This window comes from Podarcis gaigeae (genome assembly GCF_964106915.1).
Source record: "Podarcis gaigeae genome assembly, chromosome: 12".
Taxonomy (NCBI): domain Eukaryota; kingdom Metazoa; phylum Chordata; class Lepidosauria; order Squamata; family Lacertidae; genus Podarcis; species Podarcis gaigeae.
Window position 1 is genome coordinate 51690292 of NC_139688.1, and position 16888 is coordinate 51707179.

The following is a 16888-nucleotide window of genomic DNA, read 5'->3' on the forward strand; positions in this document are numbered from 1 at the left end:
GATATATTTATAATTTTGCATTGTTTAAATGTTTATCTTTGACCTCAGAGTGGGCTATGGCATTAACAAAACCTAAATGAAACCATTGAAAATATTCAGATAATCTTCAGAAGATCTCAAATTGATCACACCACACCCAGCTCCTCTCCTGGAAATGTCATATCCAGCAAAGCTTTCAGAAGTGCCTCAAGACTGAGTCTTAAATTAGTCTCCAAAGGGACAGAGTTATACAGTTGTATATATATACTAGATATATATATGGATCTAGTACATAGATAGTATACCCAATTGTGGTTGAGACTATCAATTGACTTTAGGGATCCTGGTAAGACAAAGGGAAGAGAAGGCTTTAGTTTTATAAGTAACTAGGGAGTCATTTCACCATGGTGAAGTGAAATTTCAGCATCTATTATTGAAATCTCTAAATATGTCAGTGAAATCAGAGAAACAGGCCAGGATTTGTGCTGATTTCATATCTGCACCCCCTTCTACCCCTGTTTTTATTTGTTTATGTTTATTTTTAGTATTTTTAATATAGTAGTACCTTGGTTTACGAACTTAATCTGTTCTGGAAGTCCATTCTTAATCCAAAGCATTCTTAAACCAAGGCGTAGTTTCCCATAGCAGCAGGGGACTCAATTTACAAATGGAACACACTCAACAGGAAGCTGAAAATGTTCTGCTTCCAAGGCAAACCAAAACACTTACTTCCAGGTTTGCAGCGTTCTTAATCCAAGTTGTTCATAAACTGAGCTGTTCTTAAACCAAGGTACCACTGTATTTAGAAAGCACTTTCCACACAGGTAGCTCATGGAAGCAGTGGGTTTGCTCTTCAACGCTCACATCTGCTGGAACACTGAGATGCATACAACAGTCTGCAGTAGTGGTGGGGTTGGTTTTTAACATCATGATATATTGCCAGCTAAACATCACAATATACTGATATATCACAATGTCTGAAATAAAGATGGAGCTATGAAGAAGCACTGGGTGGCTTCATGGTTTTTCCCACATTGTGATTTTTGCATAGCACACGCAGACATAATGATTCGCAATATATTGCCAGGTAAACAATTATGAAACCGGTATCACAATATGGACCTCAAACCAGTTTTGGATGATATATCATCCAGCCTTAATGTGTACAGGAGCTCTTTGTGTACACTGGAACCTCCTGTACATGGGATGGATCTCTGGATCTTGGTTTGTGTGCTTAACAGAAGGAAAATTATAGCCAGGCTTCCCTGAGTATTTAAAAGGCAATTTCGTTGCAATGCTGATTTTTTAAAAAAGAAAAATCTGCTCTCCTCTGATTTGAGATGCACCTTCTGCTGCTAGCATGTGGCAGCAACAAATATGAGACCCTTAAGAAGAAAATAGTTTTAATTATTATGTTTTAGAGGTAAAGGGTCCTGTTTTAAGTTGAGTGAGTTGAATGTACTTGGTGCGTATGATATTCAGTCTCCTTCTCTGTGCGTCAAATTGAAAAACAGCAAACACTGTACAGAAATGTAAGCCTCAGCTACATGTGGTGAACTGTAATGTTTACTGGATATGCCTATTAGAAGGAAAGGGTGTAGTTTTGTTTTCTAACGTGTAAGTGTGAAGTTCCGGGTAACAATTTGAGAAATGGCACATTCCCTATTTTGTGGATGGTTTGGTAATGGATACAATACCATATACTTAGTCACCGTTTGCATTCAAGGAGCATATTTTGCTGATTTCTTCACAAACGATTCAAGAAAACAACTTCTATATTAAGGAGCTCAGAGAAATACTAATAGATGCTTGAGTTCCAGGAGCATTGTCAGAAGTGTCACGCTAGGAAATATGAATAAACGAAGGGAATGTTCGTAGAAGTTGTATGGAGCACATGAGGCCTGAAGGCGGCAGCAAGGCAATTATGTGAGGAGTGGATAAATAGGCAGGTTACTGAAGAGGGTAAGAGCAAAGGGCAACTCAAAGTTTAATAAGAAAGGATAATTATAGCAAAGCAGAATTAAGAGGTTTAAGATTACAGCAAGAATCTATTTGATGGGCTATAGAAGAAGAGAGAGCCACTGAAGGGCTCAGTACAAGTGCGTGGTGAAATACCCTGAAAGGAGTTGAAAGAAGATATATTTGAAAAATTAAAAGTTGGCCCAGGACAAACATGCAAGTACGTAAAATGCGTGAATACATTTAATGTGTCTGTACTGAGGGACCTAGCAGGACTGCAGCGGACAAGGAAGAGCGTTTAACTTTGACGTCCCATGCAATATTCTTCCACTCAAAGCTGTGTTTCCCACCAAAGTGGGGCAAATAGTAGCTTCAGGGGAAACATTTTATTTGAATTACTGCACCTAGAAAGCGGTTAAATACCCTTCCCCACCCAATATACCACATTACCTCCCCCCACCAGTTGTTATTTTTTTTTAAAAAAACCAACAAAGCACGTTAAATGCATTCACACATTTAATGGTTCAACTCGTTTGGCCCTCAGAATGGCAGTTTTTGACAACAAAGATGAGGGTGGAAGGAAGGTTTTAGGGGTCTCTAGTAGTGACATGTAGCACTCAGGTACAGAGGTGGACTATCACTGCTATGTGTATTATTTTTTGCAAGTGCTTTTGACTGTATGTGGAACTTGAATTAATTGAAAATGAAGTGAAAGTAGGTTTCGTGGGAGAAGTGTCAAACTACAGGGAAGTGTACAGTACACCTGTAAAAAAAGAGGCCAGCCTCTCTGATTGCATGGTTGTGTTGTTAGCTGTTAACATGGTATTCTGAAATGCAGAACACGGTGTTAATTCTATAGGCTTCTAAATTGTGCAAAGAGACCACAACTCCCATCTCCCAAATCACTGGCCATGTTGACTGGGAGTTGTAGTTCAAAACATCTGGCTGCATCTCATCCTGCTGTTCTTTCAGCATAAATGGTTTTGTGTCCTCAGATTTGCTCTTGCATTTCAAACTCGGCAAAGAAGTTTGTTGGGCTTCTTGCTAAAGCATGCACAACAGCAAAGGCAAAGATAAAATTTTGACCTACTTTTCCTCCTGCACATCTTGTTCTCCCTCAGCTGAATGCAGCCCAGCGGCCCTTTGCAGCAGCCCACCAATCACTCAATAAATATCCTGACTTTTTTGCTCGTGTGTATTCTCATGTGTGTACCAACCTCAGATCTCTTTCAGATTTGCAGCAGCTTGAGCAAAAATGGATTCTGGCCTGATACATTTGTTTTTGTCTCTCCCCTCCCCACTTTTGCATGGTAGGGGTAACAGGGATAGTACAGGGAGGACATCTGGCAGCCGGCAAAGCAGTACTGATAATGAGCTAAAATGGGCAGACCACCAGAGGCCCTGGAGCAGCACAGACTCGGACAGCTCCAATCGCAATTTGAAGCCAGCCATAACAAAGACAGCAAGTTTTGGTGGGATAACTGTTCTGACGAGAGGAGACAGCTCATCAAGCAACAGGAGTACCGGCAAACTGTCTAAAACAGGTAGCTAGTACTGTATTGGGTTTGTCAGAAGGTTTCTCTGCTAAGAGGATGGGCGTTCTGCATGATTGTTCTGTATCTGAGCTGGCTGCAGTAAATATGCTAGCGCTGCGTCTTTCACCTTCATTTGTGGGTGCAATGCCAACTTCTCCAGGGTTCTTATAATTAGTGGGTAAAATGGATTTAAGAAACCTGGCCAAAAAGGATACAAAACATACAGGTTCCATTAGTCTCTTTCCATGTGAAATGGGATGCATGCAATGTGCACTCAGCGTTCGCATGTTGTTTTAATTTCTCATTCTGGAAGCACAAATAAAAAGAAAGCCTAGTTTTGATTTTAACTCTGGCTGTGATTTGGAGATGGATCTACTAATTTTGTACACAGGAAGCAAAGAGGCTTCTTTAGCTGCAATGTTACATGTGCTTTTAAAAATATGATCTTAAAGGAAATACATGTTAAACTGGAATTACAGTGGTACCTCGCAAGACGAAATTAATTCGTTCTGCGAGTTTTTTCGTCTTGCGAAGCACGGATTCCCTGGGTATTAACGGTTTTAAGAAAAAGGAAACAAACTCACAAGACGTTTTCATCTTGCGAAGAAAGCCCATAGGGAAATTCGTCTTGTGAAGCAACTCAAAAAACGAAAAACTCTTTCGTCTTGCGAGTTTTTCGTCTTACGAGGCATTTGTCTTGCGAGGTACCACTGTAAATCTGTTCTTCGTGTACATTGTATACAAAGAATACACCACAGCTTTACCTCTTTAGCCTCAGCTGCCCAAAGCCAGATATAATAGATACGTTTTAATACTTTTCTACAAGATGCTTAAGTTCAGGATTCAGTGGTCCTCAGGTCAAACGAAATCTACAGTTGTGGGATGGAACCTGGGGGAACCTAGCAAAGTTAATTAAGCTTCATTAATATGCAATTTTAAAGGGATGCAGGTGGCGCTGTGGGTTAAACCACAGAGCCTAGGACTTGCCGATCAGAAGGTCGGCAGTTCGAATCCCCGTGACTGGGTGAGCTCCCGTTGCTCGGTCCCTGCTCCTGACAACCTAGCAGTTCAAAAGCACATCAAAGTGCAAGTAGATAAATAGGTACCGCTGCGGCGGGAAGGTAAACGGCGTTTCCGTGCGCTGCTCTGGTTCGCCAGAAGCGGCTTAGTCATGCTGGCCACATGACCCGGAAGCTGTACGCCGGCTCCCTCGGCCTATAGAGCGAGATGAGCACCGCAACCCCAGAGTCGGTCACGACTGGACCTAATGGTCAGGGGTCCCTTTACCTTTACCTTTAATATGCAATTTTATCTTCGGAATCGCTGCCTCTTCTCATCTTATGGTGTGTCCATGCTTTGCAACCATCAGGGCTGATGCCACTGCCCTAACCTAATGACCTTCGCAAGCAGGCTTGGTGCAGGGTTTTATGGGCCCTTGAGCACAGGGTGTTTGTGGCCCCTTTACAGTGCAGCGCTACTCCATCCTTTCACACATACACCCCACAATTGTTGTGCACACAATTTTTAGCCCTAGCATTGCTGGTGGGGTAAAGCGAGCATGAAAGAATCGCTGCCCTGCTTTCTCCCGCACACATTTCAGCAGGAGATCATCCTTGAGCTCCTTGCAATGAAACAGGTGTCCTTTAAGTCCCTGAATAATTTTAGGGTCAGAAGTGCTGCCTCCTCTTATACCTGGAGTCATCTCCAGAGGCCCTTTTCCAGATGTCCCCATCAAACGAGGGACAAATGAGCTTTCCACTCTCCCTGCTGCACTACTCCCCCTATAAATGAGAGGTGATCACAGAGGCTCCTGCAACTTCACAGCTGCTTCTAGGGTGATCTCCCTTTTCCCACTTCATTTCAACAGTTGCCAGTTACTTTTCCCATTAAGAAATGAGTGATCATCTCAGTTAGCAGTGGGCTGTTAGCAAAGCCACTGGCCAGACCATGCCATATCCAAAGCTGAAGCCTGTCCTGTCCATAACATCTGTTTCCTACAAGAGTTTGAAGGGGAAAATAAATACTCCCTCTTTGACCTCACACGGCATAAGGCCCAAGATTCCAACCTTAGGCTGGCAGCACAGACAGCAGAAAAGATTAACCAGACTCCCAACTGCATGTGCAGTTTTCTGAAAGTTGGGGAGCCTTGTGTTCCCAGAGCCTTAAAACTTGTAGGAATCAGCTGCTCCTTGATGTAGTATGGTGTGATAGAATAAAACACCATTGTTTTTCATCCAGATATGAACTGCTAGTGTGAGAAGTCCATTTTTTTTTCTTTTCTTTTTCTCTTTGCACATCCAAGAAAAGTTGAGATGAATGTTCCTAAAAAAACCCTCTGGTCATTCAGTTAACTTCCCCTGTAGTGACTGAATCACTAATATTTGGAGTGAAAGAGCAGGTTACACTTTTTGAATGGGCCTTGCACAGTCATTCATGCTCCAAGTTATTAGCTTGGTATAAAAGCTATGCCAACCAGCCACATGATGCATTTTTTAATAAAGTACATCCTCTTTTGCAAAAAAAAAAAAAAATATAATAATAAAAGTAACATTCTTCAGTTTTTAGAAGCTAACTAAAATTAAATTTCTGAAAATGTTGACTACCTTATACAAGTTCTGATAATGTTCTGTGCTTTAGTTGCAGCAGCACAGTGAATTCTAACAAGTTATCGATCCACAGGTTCACACTTAGAATTACTTTACTTTCAATAGACATTATTAATAGTAGTGATATAGCATCATCCATCACTGACATTCATTCACACCCCCTACATCCAGGATTGACAGGAAGTTCCAAGGGCAGCATTTTACAGCATCTCTTTCCTTGTTACTTAAGAAACAAGTAAACACTTTTTGTTGTTTCTCTAAGAGCTTGGTTGAAGAACTTTCTTTCTTTCTTTCTTTCTTTCTTTCTTTCTTTCGTATGCCACCTTGGACTTGATATTGGAGGAAAGGTGGAATGGAAGTCTAGCAAATAATGCATACATACTGGAAAGTTTTGGCACCCTTTTAGTATGTGTTTATTCCTGCCCTTTTGTCCAGAAGGCAGTCTGTGACATCAAGGAATGGGGATCCCTGCCTTATGGGTTGAAGCTTAGCTTGTCAGGCTCAAGGTCTACTCCAAAATTCCAATCTAGGTTCCAAAGGATCCAAGCTGGAGTGACTTCCATTTCTGCATGGTTTGAGATAGTATCAGTGGAAAGCCCTCATCACGGAGAGTTTCTGCTCCCTTTGTAAGGGAAGCTGCGGGAGGTTATCTCTAGAAGTGATTTGTAGGACTGCATCATGAGCTTTGGTCCACACAGAATCATAGAATGATCATTAAAAGGAGGATTTAATGATGTGACTTTTGAATACAGAATTCTGCAGTAAGTTTCTGATACTTTTAAGATGTGTCCTGGTTTTACCAGTCCTATGAAATGAATATACTTTTCTGCACCCCAGAGATAGCGACTGCTCTCTAGAGATAGGGAAGGGAAAAGGAACTTCCCACTTTTCCTTTTTTAAAAAATATAATTTTCATTAAGTTTTCCATATTTCATTACATTTCAGAATAAAAAAAATCAAAGAATTTATAACTTAAAGCATTGCTTAAATTGCTTAAAGTGGAACTTCCCACTTTTCCATGTGTCCTGAGGGCTGCCTATGTCCAGGTCTGTACTTAGCCACGTGTGGATGTGGTAGGGGGGTTCTTGCTTTTTCAGCTTCCATCTTGTTACCAAATATTTTCTTGTATTTAGGTATAGTTTATGGGCTTCTGCTTTCAGTTCTAATCTCTGAATCTAGATGTTGCTCTTTTTCTCCAGCCCGAAACAGGAACTCTTCTAGTGTTGGACACTTCCCTCTTGACACATTGAAGAATAGAAATTTATAAGATGTCCCTTTTTGCAATTTGAACAAAGGGAAGCAGGCAAGCACCCATATCGCTACATTTCCCTCCAAAATAGCAGCATATCCTTGGAGCCCCCAACCACAAGGCTTTTCTTGAAATCTAGCTGCAGTAACTCAGACATCTATTCCATTTTAACTTCCAAATAATTTCCTTCCAGCTCACACTCTGGCAAATAGAGTATATCATCAAGGACCTGTTAGCTACCAGGCATCCAAAGCCATCAATGCTTATTTAAGCAAGCATCTTCTAGCCATTAATATCCTCTGAAGAAACATTAACTATGCAAAAGGCTAAAGAAAATCCTTAATAACATTTTTAATTTGATTTATACATTTATATCTGACCTAAGCAAGAGTATATAAGCAAGGTAGCTTATATAAAATATGGGAAACTGTGGTCGAAGTGCCTATTAGGCTAGCCAAACATTTAACCAACTGGTGCCTAAGATGCTACCCAGGGATGCAGATTAATGTTGAACCACCCACGGGATCTTTCAGATTCAACAGCTCAATATCCTCCTCCCCTCTGATACTCCTAACCTGATCCAAAACACCCACTCACCCCACTCACACGTGAAAACAAAGATCACCACAGCCAATCACAAACAAACAACCACACCCTGGGCCAACCCCAACCTCTCTCACCACCAAAGGAACACAAGGGAATAGCAGAGAACCTGACACATAACCCCACATATATTACGTAAAATAGAAATATCGCCACCAGACCCCACCCCCACTCACCTTTCCCCTCTCCACCTCTTTCCCCCTTTTCTTCCTAATGTCTCAACAAATGAAACTGATCTGGAAAATAAGAGAGTGACATTGCACATACTTTTGTAAACCAAAAAAATACAAACAAAAAACCAACGATCCATTCTCTCTGCTCATGGATGGGCATGGTGCATGGGTTTTTATGTGCAGAAGATGGGTAGAAGGAGGATGAAGGGTGGAGTGAGCAGGTGTGGATCTAAACATAGGTCTTAGTTCACATAGATGTTCAAGGAAAAAGCATTCCATTCAGCTGCAGTGACTTAATGGCAAAAGAGGGAGGATTGGGAGTGGGAAATAAGTCTGCCCAACCACTCCATTCCTCCCATCCCTTTCACTCCCCTGGCTTCCCTGCATTCACACATTAAAGGATCTTAAAACTTGCATAACATTTTGGTTGCTAAAATTATACATCAACCCTCCCAAGAAGAAGAAAAATACATGAGGAGCACCAGTAATTCAAGTTTATCTACCCTAGGTATTCGCCTAACCTCCAAATGAAATCTCTTATGACACATTTAAAACCACTTCAGTGATAATATCCTCTCCATTGCAGGGTGATTAGAAATGTTGAGTGCTCCCCTCCCTTTAAATTTTGAAAGCTTGTCAAGACCCAGATCAGGGGGGGAAATCTGCAGTAACTCAGTGAAAGGATGCAGGAAGGGGGGGGGGGGTAGAGCAAGACTGGTTGTCAAAACAAGCTCGTAGTTTCCAATTCCAGAACATAAAGTGAAGTTGTCAGTCAGCCTGGGGAAGCCAGGAGAAATACGGCTGTGGGGAATGGATTCAGAAGAGATTGCTGAACCAGGAGGAGGATTGTTCAAAGTAATAATAATAATAGTAATAATAATGATAAATACACACTGTCCCCCAAATTCTACTTCATGCTTCTCTGCAGTAATCGAAACCTGTAGGTGGAGGCACATGTCTTTCAGGTTATATAGGGACTGTTCATATGTTTAAATTCTTTAAAATACTGATGTCATTGAAAGGGATTGGACCAGGGATGGAAGAATCTGTGGCATTGCAGATGTCATTGGACTTTAACTCCAGCCAGCATGAGCCAGAGTCAGGGATGGTGGAAGTCATTGCCCAACAGGATATGGAGGGCTCCAGGTTCCCCAATCCCTGGATTACACTTGTGCATGTAAAATAGGTCCACAGCAGCTGAATGGAACCTTCCTATTTAGAGGTCGCAAACTGCTGCATATCAAGTTCTGGAAATAAACAACAGGGGGGTGGTTGTGGATTGTTGGCTTCATCCCTTGACTGCAAACTTGCAAGAGGCATTCTGTCATAAACAGAATGCTCAGCTAGATGGCCCTTTAGTCTGAACGCTCAAAGAAAGCGTGTCGCTGCTACGGCATACTGCAACATTCTTGATAGTGCAGGAAAAGTTTATAAGTGGGGTTCATGGGGTAAAAATCTGTCATCCAGCAAACACCAATACTTGTCTTCTGTTTGGAACTGTCTAGTAGTTCAGATGGTAGACAAGTTAAGGAGTCAAACTGGTTTTCTGTTTACGTATGGCCAGCATTCATTGCGTGTCGAGGTCCCCAAGCCACCCCCCAAATAACTCACAACGCACACTTAATTTTTGTTTGAGGTTTTTGGCATAATTTTGGCCACAACTTTATTTAAATACAAAACCGTGAGTGGTTGTTTAGGCATTGGTTAAGACTATCTGCCCCCCCCCCCCCCCCGCCTGGGGACAGAACTGACTTCCAGGCACCACCGAAAGACAGTGCGGGGGAAAGCAAGTCGGGGAAGAATTGGAGCTGAGACACAGACCCTCAACTCTCACCCACCTGCTCCCCGAAGGCTTGCCGGCCCTAGTCCCATTCCAGGGATTGGACGAAAAGATGGCAAGCCCCAGGATTCCTTTAACGGAATTCCCTTTCCGCAGCAACCATGGAGGGGCAGGCCCAGCCTATCCTAACCCCTCCTCCACCAGATTTATAACCAATGCCTAACCGCAACCTTACAAGTTGTGACGATTTGCTACGCAGTAGGCAAAAACCAAATGGCCCAGCCAATCAGCCAGATGGACAAAATTCCTACCAGGCCCCCGCTCCAAAGCAGACGACCCCATGACAGGCATAGCAAGGTCAAAGCAACAACCCCTTACTTTAGGGTGGGTGATCCGTTGCACACAGCAAAGAGAAAGCTCCAGGCTGCATGCAGAGTATTTAAACATTTTACCCCTCCCACCAAAATTGCAACATAACTTTTACCCCAGCAACCCAGTGAACCAAGCACTGCCCCAGGCCATCTTTAGAGACCCTGCCTGGTAACAGAGGGGTGGCTCAGCAGACCCCACCGCGACACGTGCTCTCCATGAAGGAGAACACGCTTTATCAGTTTCCAGGAACATAAAACCGGTTCCCAAACTTTTGCTGAGGGTCTTGGCAGACCACTTACAGATTTCCCTGCTTGCTGTAGCAATTGAAATCCGTAGGGATATTTAATACAATGGATGTGTCATCTCCCATCTTCAACCACAAATCCACAGACATGTCACAGACCATCCAAATGAAGTTGATGGACCACTGATGGTTCATGGACCACAGTTCAGGAAGCCCTGCCATAAAAATCACCCATCACAGTACCCTTTGTCATATTTAACCTATTGGTCTTTGAGAATTATGTTTAATTTTGTGATAGCTAACATAGCCCTGGTAAACCCAGGCTGCAATCCAATACACATTTACCTGGGACTAAATCCCACTGAATTCAGTAGAGCTTACTCATGCAGAGGATTATCGTTACTTGCTGCTTTTGAGATTGCTTGGCTGTAGTAGTGAAAGGCTAAGTCGCTTCCAGTAAAAGCATCTATTTGTGGTCCCTGACTAAGAGCCTCAAGTTTTTTCTGTAGCCAAGCATAAATTATCTGTTGCAAGATTGTATTACTTCAGGCTGTAAGTGAGGGGAGGATTGAATGAAAAATGCTTCCCCATATAAAAAGGGTTCCCATTCCAGTGTGATAGGTTACCTAGGTATCTGCAGAGAGTTATTGATGTGGAAGAATATTCAAACAACCAGTTCCTCGCCTGCACTCTAAAGAAGTGCAAGTCTGTAACTGATTCGTCACAAGAGTCTACTAATTATGGATGATTTAGAAAGGTAGAACAATTCAACTGCTGATTACATCAGTTCCCTGCCAAAGCACACCTATAGACACTTGTATACTTCATGTGTGCTAGTTCTTATAGATCAAATCATTTTAAGGAGACTAATTAATTTACTTATAATATATATTTATAAGACTCCTCATAAAACAAATACTTTAGACATCATAAAGAAAAAGTGCTAAGTCTATGCAGTCTCTTTCAACAGGAAAGAGTCAACTCAAGATAACTTTTCTGTGTTATTCTCCTGAAGTAGTGTGATTTATATGTCACTATATTTTGAAGTAACTAATTTTTTTCCTATGATATTTCCTGCAAAAGAATATAGTTGCTTGTCATGATGTCCCTTTGTCTCTTATTGATGTTTCTGGAGGCTACCAGATGAGGTTTTGTTTGAAACCTTGTATCTTTAAAATAGGTATAGGGTGATGGAATCATAGAATTGTAGAGTCATAAGGGACCCAAGGGTCATCTAGCCCAACCCCTTGCAATTCAGGAATCTCAGCTGTTAGAATGGAACACAGCCGATACCCATATTAAATTGCATATATCAGTAGCAGCTGCACAAAGCCAGATGCCTAGCCAACCTATGCATATGCACACATGAATATTTTCTTTAGCTAGATCAGTTCTTACACTCCAGATGATAACAAGAAAAACACTTCCAAGAAGAACAGTTGGCTGAAGATTATGATAATTTACAGGCATTGAAAGTTGACTGAATTATTTCATCGTAGACAAATACACTAAGATTTCGCTCTTATGCACTCTTTAAAAAAAAAGTGTAAATTATACAACAGAATGTGATGAACCTACTGCCCATGAAGTAGCTCTCCAACCCTCAGCAAAATCCTCCATCTTGTATGCCATCATGGCTAGAAGATTGGAGTGTTCCGGAGAGAGGAAAGAGTGGGCATGCTCTGCTTTCCTGGGCACTTTTATTCTCTTCCACTAGCAGAAAGCATGAGATAAAAGGCACTTTTTCAAAATAATCAGAGGCTAGGAGGAGAATAACCTCTCTGCCAAGCTCAGTACTGTGATGGGAAGGATGATTCCCACCCCTCTCTTCTACTGATGGGCACAGTTTGACAATGGAGCTGGGGGTCTGGATGCCTCAGTGTGTCTGCCTGCCTGCCTGCCTGTTTGTGTGCATCTCTAACTCCCTGTGTAGGTCTGCCTACATCACATTCATATTTCTGTGCTCAAACCTGGGTTATGTTCACTTTCACGTTGGCCATGCGGCCCTCAGAAAGTTGGCCAACAGTAATTATGGCCCTTGGGTCCTCCTATCTGGCATTCATCATCCTGAATGTTCTGCATTAGTCCACCACATTCATTTACTATTTCGTTGGTCCCCACAAAGCAAACAACAAAGAACTCTAGTAATATGACAGTACAATTAGCTGAGCATCTCTAAACGTTATTACTAACCTCCCTTTATACTTTAATCACATGTTGTTTTGCTGACCCCCCAAAAAATCCATTTTAATTTAAAAGCATAGTTTATTCCTTGCCAATATTATACTACCTTGTTGCTCGCATATTGTGAGCTATAATGGATATGGAAGGATGCATTATTAAAGCTATAAATCAATACCGAGGCTGGAAAAGTTAATAATTTAACAAATCACTTGGGCTGCACTCCTGCAATGTATGACATCATCAAAATATTCAGTTAAAACGATGTAAATGTAATGCAGCTATACAACTGCAATGTTTGCATCACATGGGGTGGGAACATTAATGAGAGCTAAAAAATTTATTGGTTCCTCCCCCTCCTCTTCATAAACAATAGCACACTATGTCAAAGCAACTATGGACACAACTTTAGTGTAGTTATATGAACCACACAGTGACCATTGCTAGTGTTGTAGTCTGTAATTGTAATCTGCACCAGAGGCATCTTAAAACCTGGAAAGTTAAAATAAGGAATGGTAGAAATGTTGAGTTCCAGCTACAGTGTGGATTTGCTAAGGCTTTCAACCAGTGTGCCATGGCATCTTGGATTGCCTTGAAAGATGGTCAGACGTGCCGTGGGCCACACTGGCTTTTGTCCCTCTTTCCTTCCCTCCTCTGATGCTCCCTTGCATCTCTGCCCCCCAAAGGCTTGCACAGCTATTTGTTGCAGCAGCCCTGGCTGCAAACTCCCCAGGCAAATGGTGCCTCTGAGGCTAGCCAGGGGGTGCTGGTTGCCAGGAGCTGAGGTGGCTTAGAGACCAGGAGTGGCTGCGGCAGATGCCTGGAGGACTCTCGAGGGGGGAACAGAGAGAAGGCTGAGGGAACACTCCACAAGGGAGGGTGTTTTAAAAGGGGTGAGAGGCTGCTGGCTCTACAGGCAAGGGGTGACGTAACTGGGCTGCTGAGCCCCACAGGGGTGCCACAGAAAGAATGTAGTTGGTTAAGGGAGCTGTGGACTCAAAAAGGTTGAAAACCTCTGTGGTAAGGAATAGTGCTGAACTGTAGCTCATTTAACAGCAGGTGATGAACTGTGTCTGCACTGAAAGCACCCACAAACTGGTGAAGGTGCCTAGTAGTGCCGACTGTCAGAGTTTTCTATCTCCTCTCACTGCTTTTATATTGGAGTCTGTATTATGGGTGTTTGCTTTACTGAATGCAGAGTCTTTTTGAGCTGGAAAATTGAAACACATTGTTTCCCATTGACCCGACAATGTGATTTGCTAGGCAGTGCCACAGGATGCTTCACAATCTTGCCACTCTTTGGCAAACCTTATCCCTGGCTTTGCTCACTGACCATGTACTTTGGATACCACAAGGTGTTTTTTGGGGGGTGGGGCTGCTTTGACTCTGGGTGCCCTGTGCAGATCCTGCTTCATGTTGAACAAGCCCAGAATCCCACCATGGCACCGACCTTGGCTTGCATTCTACCAGTAATGTTATAAGTCGTTTAGATCCAGCCCCATGGGTAATACCCAGTGCTCTGCAAGCAGACTTCCACCAGCACAATGAGACTTCCCCTTCCTCTCCTCCACCCTGTAGCCCCCTGCGCTTTGAATATGCTCTGGAGGGTCTCCCAGCCTTCCAGAGCTGATATTTGGGTGGTTAGCAGGGACTGCGGGAAGGGAGGGAGAAAACGAAAGTCGGTTGCATGAGCATAAGTCCGTTCTACAAACTAGCTGACTGGATGTCATCAAATGCATTTTAAACATACACACACATGGTAGAGCATAGCCATATTATACCTGGTCAATGATCATGAGTTAGCTCTCATTTGTAACATGAAATTTTCATCGGCAATATATGCCACCCACAGGCTTGCACTGTTGCATGTCACAACCATGCTCCCCAAGCGATACTAGCAGGCTTTGCAAACTCATCCAAGATTGCAGTTGGGGGGGAAATGCTTTGGATGAGGTTACAGATAAATAATTTGTTTTGTATAAGTTACTTAGTAATGTGGCTGTTGCCTAGTCCATAAGCCCTGTCTACCCTGTGGGTGTAGTGTTTATTACAGTAAACCTGGCCTTTTTTTTCAGGTTCAGAGTCTTCCAGCAGTGCTGGGTCCTCAGGATCTCTGTCACGAACACATCAACCTCTCCAAAGTGCATCAGTTGTCCCTGGAGTTACAGCCACCTCTTCGAGCAATGTTCCCTATACAGACAATGGAATAAGTGGCCAGGTAGTAGCAAACAACACGAGCTACATCATACTTCCACTTGAAGCTGCAGGGATTCCACCGGGAAGTATCCTGCTCAATCCACACACAGGTCAGTCGGTTTCATGTTTCCTAATATTTTAGCAAACCACAGCCCATAGAAAAATCTGGGTGCTGATCATTACTAAAACAGGAATTGCAGTTTCCAAGAGACAGATATCTTGCAATCAGAGACCACATCTCTCCTTGGGGATCTACAGGTGAGGTTACAATCACATGAAGGGCAATGTCCAAACAGGGTTCCTTCTTTTGGGCAAAGAAACTACCTCATCAGTAAACTATGCACTGAATAGGTATTTCATGAGCAGTGAACAGCGCCATTAATAATGTACCACCAAAAGAAAAATGTGGAGACCTAATACATAGCATGACAGCACAGAGGGAGCGAATGGATACCTGGAGTTAAATTTTTCATTAAGAACCCTTAATGCATTAAGAGCTTACTGGAATGCAGTTATTATTTGAAAGAAGATCAGCATGGGTCATAAGCTCTCAAAAGGAAGAAAGCATCTATCTATGCTGAACTAATATCTGATGGCTTCAGCTAAAGATCACTTAAAGTTCCACATTAGGCTACAATCCTATATACAGTTTTCTGAGTGTAAGTCCCTTTGAATTTGGTCTTACTGCTAAGAAGGCATGTAGGATTGCACTCTTAATCAGTCAGTTGAACTAACTGATATGTGTATCTGAATAAGTGTGCGTGCACACGAAAGCTCATTACCAATAACAAACTTAGTTGGTCTCTAAGGTGGTACTGGAAGGAATTTTTTTTTATTTTGTTTCGACTATGGCAGACCAACACGGCAACCTACCTATATCTCTTAAGTGATATGGCCATTCCTTTATAGAATCACAGAATGAAGGAGGCATTCTTAACTAATTGTGCACTCAGTTCATTTGTCTTAGAGAAGAACAAGCATAGTGAACTTAACAATTTATTCAGATTCTGTAATTTCTGATTTAGTGCACTTTAAGAGAAAATATTGGCTAATGGCTGACAAAGTCTCAACGGTGCAAATATCTAACCTTGTTGCTTTGAACTTGGAACATTTCCATTAATCAGTACTTAAGGGTTTGGGGAAGATATCCATAAATTTGTAAGAGAATTAAATGTGTTGCGCTTTGTTTGGTGGTTGCTCTATTTTTGCAAAGTTGTCTTGAAAAGCACATTAAAGATTGATTTGCTCCAGGTCAACCATTTGTAAACCCTGATGGTACACCTGCAATATACAACCCACCCAGCAGTCAACAGCCTATTAGAAGCCAGATAGTTGGACAGTCTCAGCAACCGCCTTCATCCCAGCAACCTGTGCAGCAACCACAGCAACAAATTACAAGTCACCTTGTCACGCAGGTAAGGGGAAAATGTCTGCCTATATGCTAGCAGCTATGGATCCAGTGTGAGTCTATTAGAGCAGTATTATTTGGTGCTGCCTTATTCTTAGAATCATAGAATCATAGAGTTGGAAGAGACCACAAGGGCCATCGAGTCCAACCCCCTGCCAAGCAGGAAACACCATCAGAGCCCTCCTGACATATGTTTGTCAAGCCTCTGCTTAAAGACCTCCAAAGAAGGAGACTCCAGCAAGCCAGACAAGGAGCAGTTAAGGCACTGAAGTAGCACATCATGCAAGATTTGCATCCAGTGACACCTTGAAACACTGAGGACTCTAAGGCACAACTTTTACAGATGACACACAAATAGTTGTTTCCCTCAGCAGCTTTGCAAGGGGTCGTCCAGTGCACCCCTCTGAGCCTATAAAATATAATGGATTTCTCCTGCTCACTGTCCCCAAACTGTTATAATTTAGGAGGTTTGTTTGCATTACCATGGCAGCCTTCCAAGCTGTGCATTGCACCAGCCGCATGTTCCTCCTCCGTAGGTAAACAGCACTTCTGTATATAATGTCTCCCATCCACAAGGCCAATTCAGCAGTGGCTATGCATGTT

At 42.5% G+C, this 16888-nt stretch overlaps 1 protein-coding gene across 23 annotated transcripts in view; it reads left to right on the top strand.

Annotated features, from left to right (window-relative positions):
* ARPP21 (cAMP regulated phosphoprotein 21) overlaps nt 1-16888 on the top strand; it is a 250687-nt gene that overhangs the window by 174762 nt on the left and 59037 nt on the right. For 18 of the 23 annotated variants that reach the window (XM_083705682.1, XM_083705671.1, XM_083705683.1 and 15 more), the window contains 3 exons: nt 3253-3485; nt 14757-14987; nt 16129-16292. In XM_083705682.1, the coding sequence (XP_083561808.1) occupies nt 3253-3485; nt 14757-14987; nt 16129-16292 (628 nt within the window). The remainder of the gene's footprint in view (nt 1-3252; nt 3486-14756; nt 14988-16128; nt 16293-16888) is intronic. The other 5 variants (XM_083705674.1, XM_083705677.1, XM_083705669.1 and 2 more) reach the window with 1 other exon arrangement.